At 43.4% G+C, this 14,486-nt stretch overlaps 1 protein-coding gene across 2 annotated transcripts; it reads right to left on the bottom strand.

Annotated features, from left to right (window-relative positions):
* Positions 1–458: 458 nt before the first annotated feature.
* tmbim4 (transmembrane BAX inhibitor motif containing 4) lies at positions 459–14,107 on the bottom strand. 2 transcript variants are annotated; one of them, XM_079531893.1, is made up of 7 exons: positions 13,814–14,107; positions 11,576–11,684; positions 8,904–9,009; positions 6,709–6,742; positions 5,550–5,667; positions 2,278–2,323; positions 459–769 (listed from the first exon to the last, which is right to left on the bottom strand). In XM_079531893.1, exons 1-7 carry the CDS (start codon positions 13,902–13,904, stop codon positions 563–565), a joined length of 711 nt encoding a protein of 236 aa, XP_079388019.1. In that variant the 5' UTR covers positions 13,905–14,107; the 3' UTR covers positions 459–562. The 2 variants fall into 2 exon arrangements, with proteins under 2 accessions (XP_079388019.1, XP_079388020.1); XM_079531894.1 differs by lacking the exon at positions 13,814–14,107 and adding an exon at positions 13,718–13,761.
* Between the last annotated feature and the right edge of the window lie 379 nt (positions 14,108–14,486).

The following is a 14,486-nucleotide window of genomic DNA, read 5'->3' as shown; positions in this document are numbered from 1 at the left end:
AGGTTAGGTTAGGAGGTCTAGGAATAGATAGATGGGTTAGGTTAGGTTAGGTTAGGAGGTCTAGGAATAGATAGATGGGTTAGGTTAGGTTAGGAGGTCTAGGAATAGATAGATGGGTTAGGTTAGGTTAGGAGGTCTAGGAATAGATAGATGGGTTATGGTTAGGTTAGGAGGTCTAGGAATAGATAGATGGGTTAGGTTAGGTTAGGGTTAGGAGGTCTAGGAATAGATAGATGGGTTATGGTTAGGTTAGGGTTAGGAGGTCTAGGAATAGATAGATGGGTTATGGTTAGGTTAGGAGGTCTAGGAATAGATAGATGGGTTATGGTTAGGTTAGGGTTAGGAGGTCTAGGAATAGATAGATGGGTTATGGTTAGGTTAGGAGGTCTAGGAATAGATAGATGGGTTAGGTTAGGTTAGGAGGTCTAGGAATAGATAGATGGGTTAGGTTAGGTTAGGTTAGGAGGTCTAGGAATAGATAGATGGGTTATGGTTAGGTTAGGGTTAGGAGGTCTAGGAATAGATAGATGGGTTAGGGTTAGGTTAGGTTAGGGTAGGAGGTCTAGTTCTTCTTCATGGAGTCCAACACCCTCAGGATGTGCAGGAACAGGTTGACTATGTCCAGGTAGAGGTTGATGGAGGCCAGGATGTGCTCTTCAGGAGACAGCTGGTTCATCAGCAGGCTGGTGTCGAAGATGATGAATCCACAGAAGACCAGCGCTCCAAACGCAGCGTAGAGAAGCTCCATGCTGTCGTCATGGAAGAACACCTACAGAAGAACATGGAGACAACATAGCATGACACATCTCTATGGAGACACATTATGACACATCTCTATGGAGACACATTATGACACATCTCTATGGAGACACATTATGACACATCTCTATGGAGACAACAGAACACCAGAGCTCCAAACGCAGCGTAGAGCAGCTCCATGCTGTAGTCATGGAAGAAGATCTACAGAACACATGATGAGTAGACATTAGAAACATCTCTAACATCTCTATGGAGACATAACATCTCTATGGAGACACAACATCTCTATGGAGACACAACATCATGACATATCTCTATGGAGACACATCTCTATGGAGACACAAAATCATGACACATCTCTATGGAGACACATCTCAGCGTACAGCAGCCCAAGCGGTCGTCATGGAAGAACATCTATAGAAGAACATGGAGACAAGGGTTAGGGTTAGGTGACATCTCTATACTGCCTCCCCCTGGCCAGCCGGGGCGCCTGATGGAGGGGAAAGGAACTGGTCTCTACACTGCCTCCCCCTGGCCAGCCGGGGTGCCTGATGGAGGGGAAAGGAACTGGTCTCTACACTGCCTCCCCCTGGCCAGCCGGGGCGCCTGATGGAGGGGAAAGGAACTGGTCTCTACACTGCCTCCCCCTGGCCAGCCGGGGCGCCTGATGGAGGGGAAAGGAACTGGTCTCTACACTGCCTCCCCCTGGCCAGCCGGGGCGCCTGATGGAGGGGAAAGGAACTGGTCTCTACACTGCCTCCCCCTGGCCAGCCGGGGCGCCTGATGGAGGGGAAAGGAACTGGTCTCTACACTGCCTCCCCCTGGCCAGCCGGGGCGCCTGATGGAGGGGAAAGGAACTGGTCTCTACACTGCCTCCCCCTGGCCAGCCGGGGCGCCTGATGGAGGGGAAAGGAACTGGTCTCTACACTGCCTCCCCCTGGCCAGCCGGGGCGCCTGATGGAGGGGAAAGGAACTGGTCTCTACACTGCCTCCCCTGGCCAGCCGGGGCGCCTGATGGAGGGGAAAGGAACTGGTCTCTACACTGCCTCCCCCTGGCCAGCCGGGGCGCCTGATGGAGGGGAAAGGAACTGGTCTCTACACTGCCTCCCCCTGGCCAGCCGGGGCGCCTGATGGAGGGGAAAGGAACTGGTCTCTACACTGCCTCCCCCTGGCCAGCCGGGGCGCCTGATGGAGGGGAAAGGAACTGGTCTCTATACTGCCTCCCCCTGGCCAGCCGGGGCGCCTGATGGAGGGGAAAGGAACTGGTCTCTATACTGCCTCCCCCTGGCCAGCCGGGGCGCCTGATGGAGGGGAAAGGAACTGGTCTCTATACTGCCTCCCCCTGGCCAGCCGGGGCGCCTGATGGAGGGGAAAGGAACTGGTCTCTACACTGCCTCCCCCTGGCCAGCGCCCGCCCGCGTGCGTGCGTGCGAGCGAGTGTGTGTATGTGTGTGTGTGTGTGTGTGTATGTGTGTGTGTGTGTGTGTGTGTGTGTGTGTATGTGTGTGTGTGACTCACCCTCATGAAACCAGCAATGATCAGGATCCACAGGCAGGCAAACAACCTGAAACACATTATTATTATTATTTATTATTATTATTATTTATTATATTAGATTGTTTATATTCAATTATATGTTATTACACGGCTTGGTTGAATGCTTGATTCTGATTGGTCAATCGCAATAGACGAGGCAGTTCCAAAAATGTATTTAATTTGATCAACACTCACTTCCCTATTTCTGAGGAGACTCGTTGACTCTGGGGTTTAGGGTTTAGGGTCTAACCCTAACCCCTGAGGTAATTGGACTAGGTTAGGGTTAGTCCCCTAACCCTAACCCTCAGGGTTTAGGGTCTAACCCTAACCCTAAACCCTGAGGTAATTGGACTAGGTTAGGGTTAGTCAGACAGAGGGGGAAAGGAGATATGCAGAGAAGCAGTGGATTTTAAAATTAAACACCACATTTCCACAAGGCTTAAACAATACCAATCCATTACAGGAAACAGGGTAGTAAACACACCATTAAATGCTAAACTTCTAAATTGCTCTTAATTAGAGCAGAGCCAGGACAATAGCAGAAACACAAAGCCATTTAGATTCAGAATCAGACCATGATCTGATGGTCTGAGGTTGACACTAATGGTCTTGATGGGTGGACTTAATCCCCTCAAAGGTAAATTACACTTTAATCATTGACCTCCAGAAACCTACCTCAGAGGTAACTAGATTAAGCCAGACTAAATCTAAATAAGATTGAGAAACTTTTAGTACTTCTAGTAAGACTAAACCTTAATTGCCCAGACTCTTCTTCAACAAAGATGGCGAAAGCCTGACCCTCTGCGGGACCAACTTGGAATACTTTCATCACCGTAAGCGAGGAAATGCTTTGTTTTGTTGTCACTTTTGTGTAAAATTGAGTAATTTGTGTATTAAGCCATTTCGAGCGGGAACCCCTTTTGGTGTTTTAAGCATTCTGTTCTACTTTAGCTATTGAAAAATAGCAGATCTACAAGCTCGTAGCGCGGCACTCGCTTGTAGGTCTGCTATTTTTGAAAAATTGTGAAAATGTGGCGCAAATCTTTGAATATATATTCTTTCAGAGCGAACACCGCCGTACGACGCAGCATAGTGATGCTCGAGCCGAGCCGAGTCAAGACATCCGAGATCAAGACAGATATATCTGGTGTTGTGTTTATAGCCAACTAAGACGTTCAAGACAGATATATCTGGTGTTGTGTTTATAGCCAACTAAGACGTTCAAGACAGATATATCTGGTGTTGTGTTTATAGCCAACTAAGACGTTCAAGACAGATATATCTGGTGTTGTGTTTATAGCCAACTAAGACGTTCAAGACAGATATATCTGGTGTTGTGTTTATAGCCAACTAAGACGTTCAAGACAGATATATCTGGTGTTGTGTTTATAGCCAACTAAGACGTTCAAGACAGATATATCTGGTGTTGTTTATAGCCAACTAAGACGTTCAAGACAGATATATCTGGTGTTGTGTTTATAGCCAACTAAGACGTTCAAGACAGATATATCTGGTGTTGTGTTTATAGCCAACTAAGACGTTCAAGACAGATATATCTGGTGTTGTGTTTATAGCCAACTAAGACGTTCAAGACAGATATATCTGGTGTTGTGTTTATAGCCAACTAAGACGTTCAAGACAGATATATCTGGTGTTGTGTTTATAGCCAACTAAGACGTTCAAGACAGATATATCTGGTGTGTTTATAGCCAACTAAGACGTTCAAGACAGATATATCTGGTGTTGTGTTTATAGCCAACTAAGACGTTCAAGACAGATATATCTGGTGTGTTTATAGCCAACTAAGACGTTCAAGACAGATATATCTGGTGTTGTGTTTATAGCCAACTAAGACGTTCAAGACAGATATATCTGGTGTGTTTATAGCCAACTAAGACGTTCAAGACAGATATATCTGGTGTTGTGTTTATAGCCAATTAAGACGTTCAAGACAGATATATCTGGTGTTGTGTTTATAGCCAACTAAGACGTTCAAGACAGATATATCTGGTGTTGTGTTTATAGCCAACTAAGACGTTCAAGACAGATATATCTGGTGTTGTGTTTATAGCCAACTAAGACGTTCAAGACAGATATATCTGGTGTTGTGTTTATAGCCAACTAAGACATTCAAGACAGATATATCTGGTGTTGTGTTTATAGCCAACTAAGACGTTCAAGACAGATATATCTGGTGTTGTGTTTATAGCCAACTAAGACGTTCAAGACAGATATATCTGGTGTTGTGTTTATAGCCAACTAAGACGTTCAAGACAGATATATCTGGTGTTGTGTTTATAGCCAACTAAGACGTTCAAGACAGATATATCTGGTGTTGTGTTTATAGCCAACTAAGACGTTCAAGACAGATATATCTGGTGTTGTGTTTATAGCCAACTAAGACGTTCAAGACAGATATATCTGGTGTTGTGTTTATAGCCAACTAAGACGTTCAAGACAGATATATCTGGTGTTGTGTTTATAGCCAACTAAGACGTTCAAGACAGATATATCTGGTGTTGTGTTTATAGCCAACTAAGACGTTCAAGACAGATATATCTGGTGTTGTGTTTATAGCCAACTAAGACGTTCAAGACAGATATATCTGGTGTTGTGTTTATAGCCAACTAAGACGTTCAAGACAGATATATCTGGTGTTGTGTTTATAGCCAACTAAGACGTTCAAGACAGATATATCTGGTGTTGTGTTTATAGCCAACTAAGACGTTCAAGACAGATATATCTGGTGTTGTGTTTATAGCCAACTAAGACGTTCAAGACAGATATATCTGGTGTTGTGTTTATAGCCAACTAAGACGTTCAAGACAGATATATCTGGTGTTGTGTTTATAGCCAACTAAGACAGATATATCTGGTGTTGTGTTTATAGCCAACTAAGACAGATATATCTGGTGTTGTGTTTATAGCGAACTATGACGGTTGTATCCTCACTCAAAATGCACACTTGCCCGATCGGGCAACCCGGTAGCAACGTGCCCGACCATTGTTTTTACTTGCCCCGGGCAAACCTGGCAACCGTTAGTGTCAAGCCCTGTGTATGGCTACGCAGCCATACACAGGTCATTGTTTCGGACGGACGGACGGACGGACGGACGGACGGACGGACGGACGGACGGACGGACGGACGGACAGACAGACAGACAGACAGACAGACAGACAGACAGACAGACAGACAGACAGACAGACAGACAGACAGACAGACAGACAGACAGACAGACAGACAGCTGTCTCACCCTGCTCCTAGCTTGCTGAAGTCTCTCTTGGACTGGAAGGTGTAAGCGGTCAGTCCGATGAACACAGCACAGGTCAACACGAAGGCTTTGAGGACGATGGAGTATTCATAGAATGTTACTGTGGAGAGAAATAGTATTATTATTATTATCATCAATCAATGCTGAATATCTATTGATTATGACCAATCAATGCTGAATATCTATTGATTATGACCAATCAATGCTGAATATCTATTGGTTATGACCAATCAATGCTGAATATCTATTGGTTATGACCAATCAATGCTAAATATCTATTGATTATGACCAATCAATGCTGAATATCTATTGGTTATGACCAATCAATGCTGAATATCTATTGGTTATGGCCAATCAATGCTAAATATCTATTGATTATGGCCAATCAATGCTGAATATCTATTGGTTATGACCAATCAATGCTGAATATCTATTGGTTATGACCAATCAATGCTGAATATCTATTGGTTATGGCCAATCAATGCTGAATATCTATTGGTTATGACCAATCAATACTGAATATCTATTGATTATGACCAATCAATGCTGAATATCTATTGGTTATGACCAATCAATGCTGAATATCTATTGGTTATGACCAATCAATGCTGAATATCTATTGGTTATGACCAATCAATGCTGAATATCTATTGGTTATGACCAATCAATGCTGAATATCTATTGGTTATGACCAATCAAAGCTGAATATCTATTGATTATGACCAATCAATGCTGAATATCTATTGGTTATGACCAATCAATGCTGAATATCTATTGGTTATGACCAATCAATGCTGAATATCTATTGATTATGACCAATCAATGCTGAATATCTATTGATTATGACCAATCAATGCTGAATATCTATTGATTATGACCAATCAATGCTGAATATCTATTGGTTATGACCAATCAATGCTGAATATCTATTGGTTATGACCAATCAATGCTGAATATCTATTGGTTATGACCAATCAATGCTGAATATCTATTGGTTATGGCCAATGTCCCAGACTTGTCACTTCTGTTTCTTGTTCTCCTGCATAACTTCCGGGTATGATGATGATGTCACACACATGTGCTATGATGTAATCAATAACATGTTTTTTTTTTAAAGAAGAAAAAAGAAAAAAACACTTACCAGCTGTTGCCACGGACACGGCCTCCAGCAAAGTCTAGAAGAATAGAGATACAAGTTGATATGTCTGTTCTTTAGGATAGAGATAGAAGTTGATATGTCTGTTCTTTAGGATAGAGATACAAGTTGATATGTCTGTTCTTTAGGATAGAGATACAAGTTGATATGTCTGTTCTTTAGGATAGAGATACAAGTTGATATGTCTGTTCTTTAGGATAGAGATACAAGTTGATATGTCTGTTCTTTAGGATAGAGATACAAGTTGATATGTCTGTTCTTTAGGATAGGCAATGCACATTACATTAGGCACATTACACGTGTAGCTCCGTATCTGTGAGGATTAGACACAGCCTAACCCTAATGCACATTACACTGTAGTTCTGTACCTGGGTTAGTGGTTAGTGGTAGGGATGCACCGAAAGGGAAATTCTTGGCCGAAAACCGAATATCCGAATATGATTAATATTATATCTTTTTTTTCCTACCATTGCTGTCATGGCCGTACCTAAAAGCTACCTGATTTATGGCAAAATAAATGGTTATGGCAAAACTTTACTTAAATAATAATCACTATTATGGGTCCATAAAACTTCTATTCAGCTCTTTTGAATGCATCAATTGCATACAATATTCGGTGATACATTTTCTGCCTATTAGGGCCGAAACCGAATAGGCCGAAAAAGGATTTTTTCTGCGGCCGAATATTCGGTGCATCACTAGTTAGTGGTTAGTGTAGTGTTACTGTGTTAGTGTATCTGGGTTTGAGAGACAAACATGTAAACTACTAGATTACAGCCACGTTGTCAGTTGATTGATGTAAACTACTAGATTACAGCCACGTTGTCAGTTGTCATGATATTGTAGCTCTGTTCGGGACTGTTGCGTGCGCGCGTGTGTGTATGTGCATGTGTGTGCGTGCGACTGTTTGTGCGCGTGTGTGCGTGCGTGTGTGTGCGTGCGAGCGCGCGACTGTGCGTGTTAGGGCATTCATTAAAAAAATCAGATTAGGAGAAGTCGAAAGTTGAAAAAAAAAGAAAGAAGAAATTCAATTGTTTTCCCCACATATCATATGTGTGTGTGTGTGTGTGTGTGTGTGTGTGTGCGTGTGTGTGTGTGTGTGTGTGTGCGTGTGTGTGTGTGTGTGTGTGTGTGTGTGTGCGTGTGTGTGTGTGTGCGTGTGTGTGTGTGTGTGTGTGTGTGTGTGTGTGTGTGTGTGTGTGTGTGTGCAGAATTCAAACTGTAGGATTGATTATTGTCACGGACAGAAGTTATTCTTTCCCTTTGCATAGCCTGGAGCACCGGAGCGCACTCGCCTATTAGTTTGCATTGCATTCAGAGCGCGCCTTTAATTAAGAACCTAACTGCAGCTGTGTGTGTGGCTCTCAGCGGTGTCCCACTATTGACTGGCTGAATTTTAACTGCGTGTCAGAGAAGTAACAGATAGAAGCACGCAAACTTTATCCCCAAACTATATCCCCAAACTATATCCCCCCCCCCCCCCCCCCCACCTCCGTGCTGACGCAGTGACTGTCCTGTTTCTGGTTTAGCTTTACGCGCGGGGCGGGACGCATGAACCGCTCCGTCTCCGGTCAGTGCCGGATTGTTGTTTATTTGCATGGCTCAGAAAATAAGTAAAAAACTAACATGATAACGTTATCGAGTTGGAGGAGGAGGTTCACGTCGTGGAAGGCAGATTGTATGCTGATGATGTGCCAAACTGCTGCTGGCTGCTGTAATGTTAATATATAGACCGACTGCCACTAGTGTTAATGTTATATTTTGTATTGTGTTCTCGGGCCGCTGAACTGTGTGCCAATTATACCCCCTCTCCTGTTAGGTGTTCTCTTTTCAGGTCTCTGTACCAGTGTGCACAGATATAGGTATAGATGATACACACTGTGCCGTATTGGAGAGGCCACTGTGTGCGCCGTGCTTTGTTTGACATGCTCCGTATTTGAGCGTGCGCACCTCCACACCCCCCCCCCCCCCCCCCCCCCGTCATAAAACGATGCATCGACTCAACTTCAACTTTACTGTCTGACAAGTCGACTTGGACAAATCTCAACTCGTTAATGCCCTAGTGTGTGTGTGTGCGTGTGTGTGTGTGCGTGCGTGTGTGCGTGCGTGTGTGTGTGCGTGCGTGTGTGCGTGTGTGTGTGTGTGTGTGTGTGTGTGACTGTTCGTGCGTGCGTACTCACAAAGGTAAACAGCAGGTAGAGATTGACAGGATGTTGATGTCTGTAGACAGCCAGAGCCAACAGGAGAGCCAAGGAGCCCAGAGCTGAGACCAGCACCACCGCTGGACTGGAGGAGTCATTACATCTTTATTAGTATTATTATTAGTGTGGTTGCCTATGGGCAACCACACTATTGTTCCCCTTACCTTTTCTTTCTTTCTTTTTTGTTGTTTTCTTTCCGTATAAACTTTATTTTGCCGTGCTACTCCTCCCAGTTTATTTTGCCGTGCTACTCCTCCCAGTTTATTTTGCCGTGCTACTCCTCCCACAGTTTATTTTGCCGTGCTACTCCTCCCACAGTTTATTTTGCCGTGCTACTCCTCCCACAGTTTATTTTGCCGTGCTACTCCTCCCACAGTTTTTGCCGCACACACTTGAGCCATATGTCAAAACGACCGGCTTCATCGGGAATCGTGTGCTATCTCCTTGCTAAGACATACGTTGTATAGTTTAATTGATATTAATTAATTAGTGGATTAAATTTCCCCATTGACATGAATGGGAAAATGCAAAAACTCACATTCAAGTATCTTTTCCTCTGAGACCGTACGGGCTACAGTTACAACACTTGGGGGGAAGGTTCATCATAATTACTAAAATGAATAACCTTATAAGTATATTGATCGGCCTCATGATGGCGCTATAACAGCCCACTTTACGTTTTGGCGTATAACTCTTGAACCGTAGGTCGTAAAATCAAAATAATTTTTCCTGGATTCCTTGGGTCATGACGCATCTCCCCATATAGGCCACGCCCATTTGCGTCTAGATAGATTTTCCGCCATTTTGAATTTTGTTCAAAACACACTTTTGGATCCTCCACCTACAGATTTTGTCCATATCTCACAAAAATTGGTACACATGATCTCCGGACCTATCCGATTAAAACAGCAGTCAGCATTTTGATCTTCTGTATCGTTCGTCCGTAATCGTCTTCCAAAATTAGTGGGAGGGGCCTATTTTACAAAAAATGCCACAATTCAAGCATAGAATGTCCGATCCATCCCAAATCTGAATCACATGTCGAGGGTGGCTTAATCAACGCAGAGCCAAAAGCAATTCCATTTTCATCCATAGGGGGCGCTACAATTGCAAAAACCATTACCCGTTTGTTGCAAAAACATGATTTTGGGGGGGAAATCCCTTCCGAATGACTTACGCATGATCACAAGGGTGACTTCACATTGTAATTGGCTGGCAAAATTACTGGGAGGGGCCTATATCAGCGAGTGAGGCAACCACACTGTGCAATTTCCCAGAATTGCTTCTTTCTAGTTATTATTATTATTATTATTAAACTTTGCAGTAAAGAAGTTTCAGAAGTTTGTCGGTGGCGTCGCTCGGCCAATCGGGGACCAAGAACAGCTGGGTATGTATGTCGGTACATTCCACCAGCCAATGAGAAACCACTGTTCTCGATGATGTAACTAAAGTATGTTTCTAAATTGGTATGAGGTCAACAGGGGGTTTGTATCGGTCAGAAGACCGTGTTTGTATTGGCTGGGTATGTGTGTATGTCGGTGTACTCCACCAGCCAATGAGGGAGGAGTGCGTGTTTGTATTGGCTGGGTATGTGTGTATGTCGGTGTACTCCACCAGCCAATGAGGGAGGAGTGCGTGTTTGTATTGGCTGGGTATGTGTGTATGTCGGTGTACTCCACCAGCCAATGAGGGAGGAGTGCGTGTTTGTATTGGCTGGGTATGTGTGTATGTCGGTGTACCCCACCAGCCAATGAGGGGCTCAGGGAGGAGTGCGTGTTTGTATTGGCTGGGTATGTGTGTATGTCGGTGTACTCCGTTCTCTACACTGGCTCCCCGTAGCGGCTCGCATCCAGTTCAAAACCCTGGTGTTAGCCTATAGGGCAGTGAAAGGAACAGCTCCTTCCTACCTCCGGGCTATGGTCGATGCCTACACCCCTGCCCGACCACTTCGGTCTGCCACCTCGGGGCGACTGATTGCCTCGTCACTCAAGGGTCCTTCTGGCCGATCCACACGGTCACGACTCTTTTCTGTTCTGGCCCCACAGTGGTGGAATGAACTTCCCACTGATGTTAGGACAGCAGAGTCACTGCCCATATTTCGCCGCAGGTTGAAAACCCACCTCTTCAGGAAACACTACCCTTCCTCTCTGCCTGACCTACTTGTTGTTAACTAGTTGTACGAACGCTTGTTTTCTATTGTTGTATTGCTTATTGGATCTTGTTTAGTCGATACACTTAATTGTTTTAGCTCATGCTCATTTGATTTAGCTATTTTGTCTCATCTGTTTAAGGAAATAGGTAGCTGATATATTGCACTTTTACCTTAGCGCTAGGTATACTCTTGGTTGCTTGTTTTTGCAGAAAATGCACTAAAGACTTCTGGTGATTAGTAGTTTTTGTTCCCTACCTATGTTGAATACACTTATTGTAAGTCGCTTTGGATAAAAGCGTCTGCTAAATGACTGTAATGTAATGTAATGTAATGTACTCCACCAGCCAATGAGGGACCACTGACCACTGCTCAAACCTAGACAGTCTTGACCCTTTGGTGTGGTTAGGGCTTTACTCCAACTGGCCAAAAGGGGGCGCTACAGCAATGGTTTCAGCACATGTAACTGTATGTATTGTAATAGATTACATATTAGTATTACCTGTTATGAACGAAGCTCTTGATTGGATCACACAGCATGAACACAGCACATGTGACTGTGGTGAGAATGATCTGGAGAGACAGGATGGAATACACCTTACGGAGAAACCCTGGGAATATAAAGATTATTATTATTACAACTATAATTATAAATATATTAAGATCTATTCTGTACACACAGGATGTAATATTATACACCTTACGAAGAAACCCTGAAACAATGAATTAATATAATGTTATTATAATATAAATATATAATATTAATATATGTTATACAATCTATAATTATAAATATATAATGATCTGTACACACAGGATGGAATACACCATCTGATGACATTTAGCCTCTCAGACCCATCTGAGCCACGGACCACCATTTGATGACATTTAGCCTCTCAGACCCATCTGAGCCACGGACCACCATTTGATGACATTTAGCCTCTCAGACCTATCTGAGCCACGGACCACCATTTGATGATATTTATCCTCTCAGACGCATCTGAGCCACGGACCACCATTTGATGACATTTAGCCTCTCAGACGCATCTGAGCCACGGACCACCATTTGATGACATTTAGCCTCTCAGACCCATCTGAGCCACGGACCACCATTTGATGACATTTAGCCTCTCAGACCCATCTGAGCCACGGTCCACCATGTGATGACATTTAGCCTCTCAGACCCATCTGAGCCACGGACCACCATCTGATGACATTTAGCCTCTCAGACCCATCTGAGCCACGGACCACCATCTGATGACATTTAACCTCTCAGACCCATCTGAGCCACGGACCACCATCTGATGACATTTAGCCTCTCAGACCCATCTGAGTCACGGACCACCATTTGATGACATTTAGCCTTTATTTTAGGTCTGAGAGGCTAAATCAGATGGTGGTCTGTGGCTCAGATGGGTCTGAGAGGCTAAATGTCATCAGATGGTGGTCCGTGGCTCAGATGCTGAATAAATACATGATGTGAAAAGGGTTGAAAACTAAACCACTGGTTTACTATGATGGGCCTCAGGGCTTTAGGGTTAATGCATATTTTAAACCAATAATCAATATAATCGGTAACTTATATAATTTACTACAGAAACACATCAACCAATGATGACATCTTTAACCACAAATAGCAGATCTACAAGCCCACAACGAGTCACCATGCAACGCGCTGTGAGCTTGTAGATCTGCTATGAAAATGGACAAATGGTACAATATTATACCATCCATTTGATTTTAAATTATTAACCTGTGATGTTATTTAACATTTCACAAAGGTTGTTTTCCTGGTCATCCTTTCTGTCTGTCTGCCTGCCTGCCTGTATTTCTGCCTGCCTGCCTGCCTGTCTGTCTGCCTGCCTGTCTGTCTGTCTGCCTGTCTGCCTGTCTGTGTGCCTGTATTTCTGCCTGCCTGCCTGCCTGCCTGTATTTCTGCCTGCCTGCCTGTCTGTCTGTCTGTCTGTCTGCCTGCCTGCCTGCCTGTATTTCTGCCTGCCTGCCTGTCTGTCTGCCTGCCTGCCTGCCTGTATTTCTGCCTGCCTGCCTGTCTGCCTGTATTTCTGCCTGCCTGCCTGTCTGTCTGTCTGTCTGCCTGCCTGCCTGCCTGTATTCCTGCCTGTCTGCCTGTATTTCTGCCTGCCTGTCTGTCTGTCTGCCTGTGTGTGTGCCTGCCTGCCTGCCTGTCTGTCTGTCTGTGTGCCTGCCTGCCTGTCTGCCTGCCAGACAGACAGACAGACAGGCTGTTGAGGGGGAGGGGAATCCCAACTATGAATGTAATCAATAATGTAAATAAAACCCTTCTGGGTTATTAGGGCTTAGCCCCTCCCACACAGACCGTGACTGCAATCATACAGATTAAATAACTAATAAAATAATTAAACAACTTCTGTAGGCTTACTTGTAATGTCTGGAACTGTACCGACCATTTTTACACATGATCTAACTCCCAAAATTATAGTTGTATTATAATAATGAGTATAAAAGGTTTTAAAAGATAATTACATTGAATTAACCTCAGCCATCCTGACATGGACAGCAGCAACACATTTATAGTTCCATAGTTATAATAAACGAGTAACTAGTCATTTAAACCCAAAAGGTTTAAATTAAAAGGTAATCATTATAATTAAATTAAACTCACCCATCCTGACATGAACAGCCGCAGTAGACACATTAGTTCCATAGTTACAATAAACTAAATGTCTTATAAAAGGTATTATAATTAAATTAAACTCACCCATCCTGACATGAACAGCCGCAGTAGACACATTAGTTCCATAGTTGAAATCATCTTCTATTGAACTGCGAGGATATTTCTCTGTAGACATGATGCTGTTTAACGTCTTACTAATCTATAAATATAATGTTTAACGTCTTAATCTGTAAATAAGATGTTGTTTAACGTTTTACTAATCTGTAGATATTAAACTAATGTTGTTTAATTTCGTCCTTCTATAATAATAGTATAGAACGATAATAAATCCGCTGTTTGTTTTCTTTCTGTTGACACAATCCACCGTTTCCGCGTCTGTATTGCTTCCGCATACGTCACGTTACAGTCAGGCTGACGTTCATCCGCTTGAAGGAACGACAGCGCCGCCTGCTGGCCGGGAGGCTGCAACGAACAAAACATTTTATTACTGACGAAAATAAACAATAAGTAACACAACATTTTACTGACTAAAATAAACAATAAAGTCTTTACAAAATATTAATGATAACCAAGTGAAACCGTGGTTTTACTAATTCGTTTTACATGAGTTATATAGTTATACTATTAGTATAACTCATGTAAAAACTAATTAGGCTACATTTGTATAATTAAATTATACAAATTTACTCAGAGTTACAGACCTGTAAGGGTCCATTTGGTTACAACAAGTGTTACACTCTCAGAGTTACCGACCCAT

The sequence above is a fragment of the Electrona antarctica genome (genome assembly GCF_951216825.1).
Source record: "Electrona antarctica genome assembly, contig: scaffold_352, whole genome shotgun sequence".
NCBI classification, from domain to species: domain Eukaryota; kingdom Metazoa; phylum Chordata; class Actinopteri; order Myctophiformes; family Myctophidae; genus Electrona; species Electrona antarctica.
This window is presented reverse-complemented; position numbering and strand designations above follow the sequence as displayed.

Excerpts from the sequence above, each read along its gene's own strand:
- tmbim4 (XM_079531893.1), bottom strand. The coding sequence starts at position 13,904 with ATGTCTACAGAGAAATATCCTCGCAGTTCAATAGAAGATGATTTCAAC. Across the intron at positions 9,010-11,575 it reads AAGAGCTTCGTTCATAACAG|TCCAGCGGTGGTGCTGGTCT; the intron begins GTAATACTAATA and ends TGACTCCTCCAG. Across the intron at positions 6,743-8,903 it reads TCTACCTGCTGTTTACCTTT|ACTTTGCTGGAGGCCGTGTC; the intron begins GTGAGTACGCAC and ends CTATTCTTCTAG.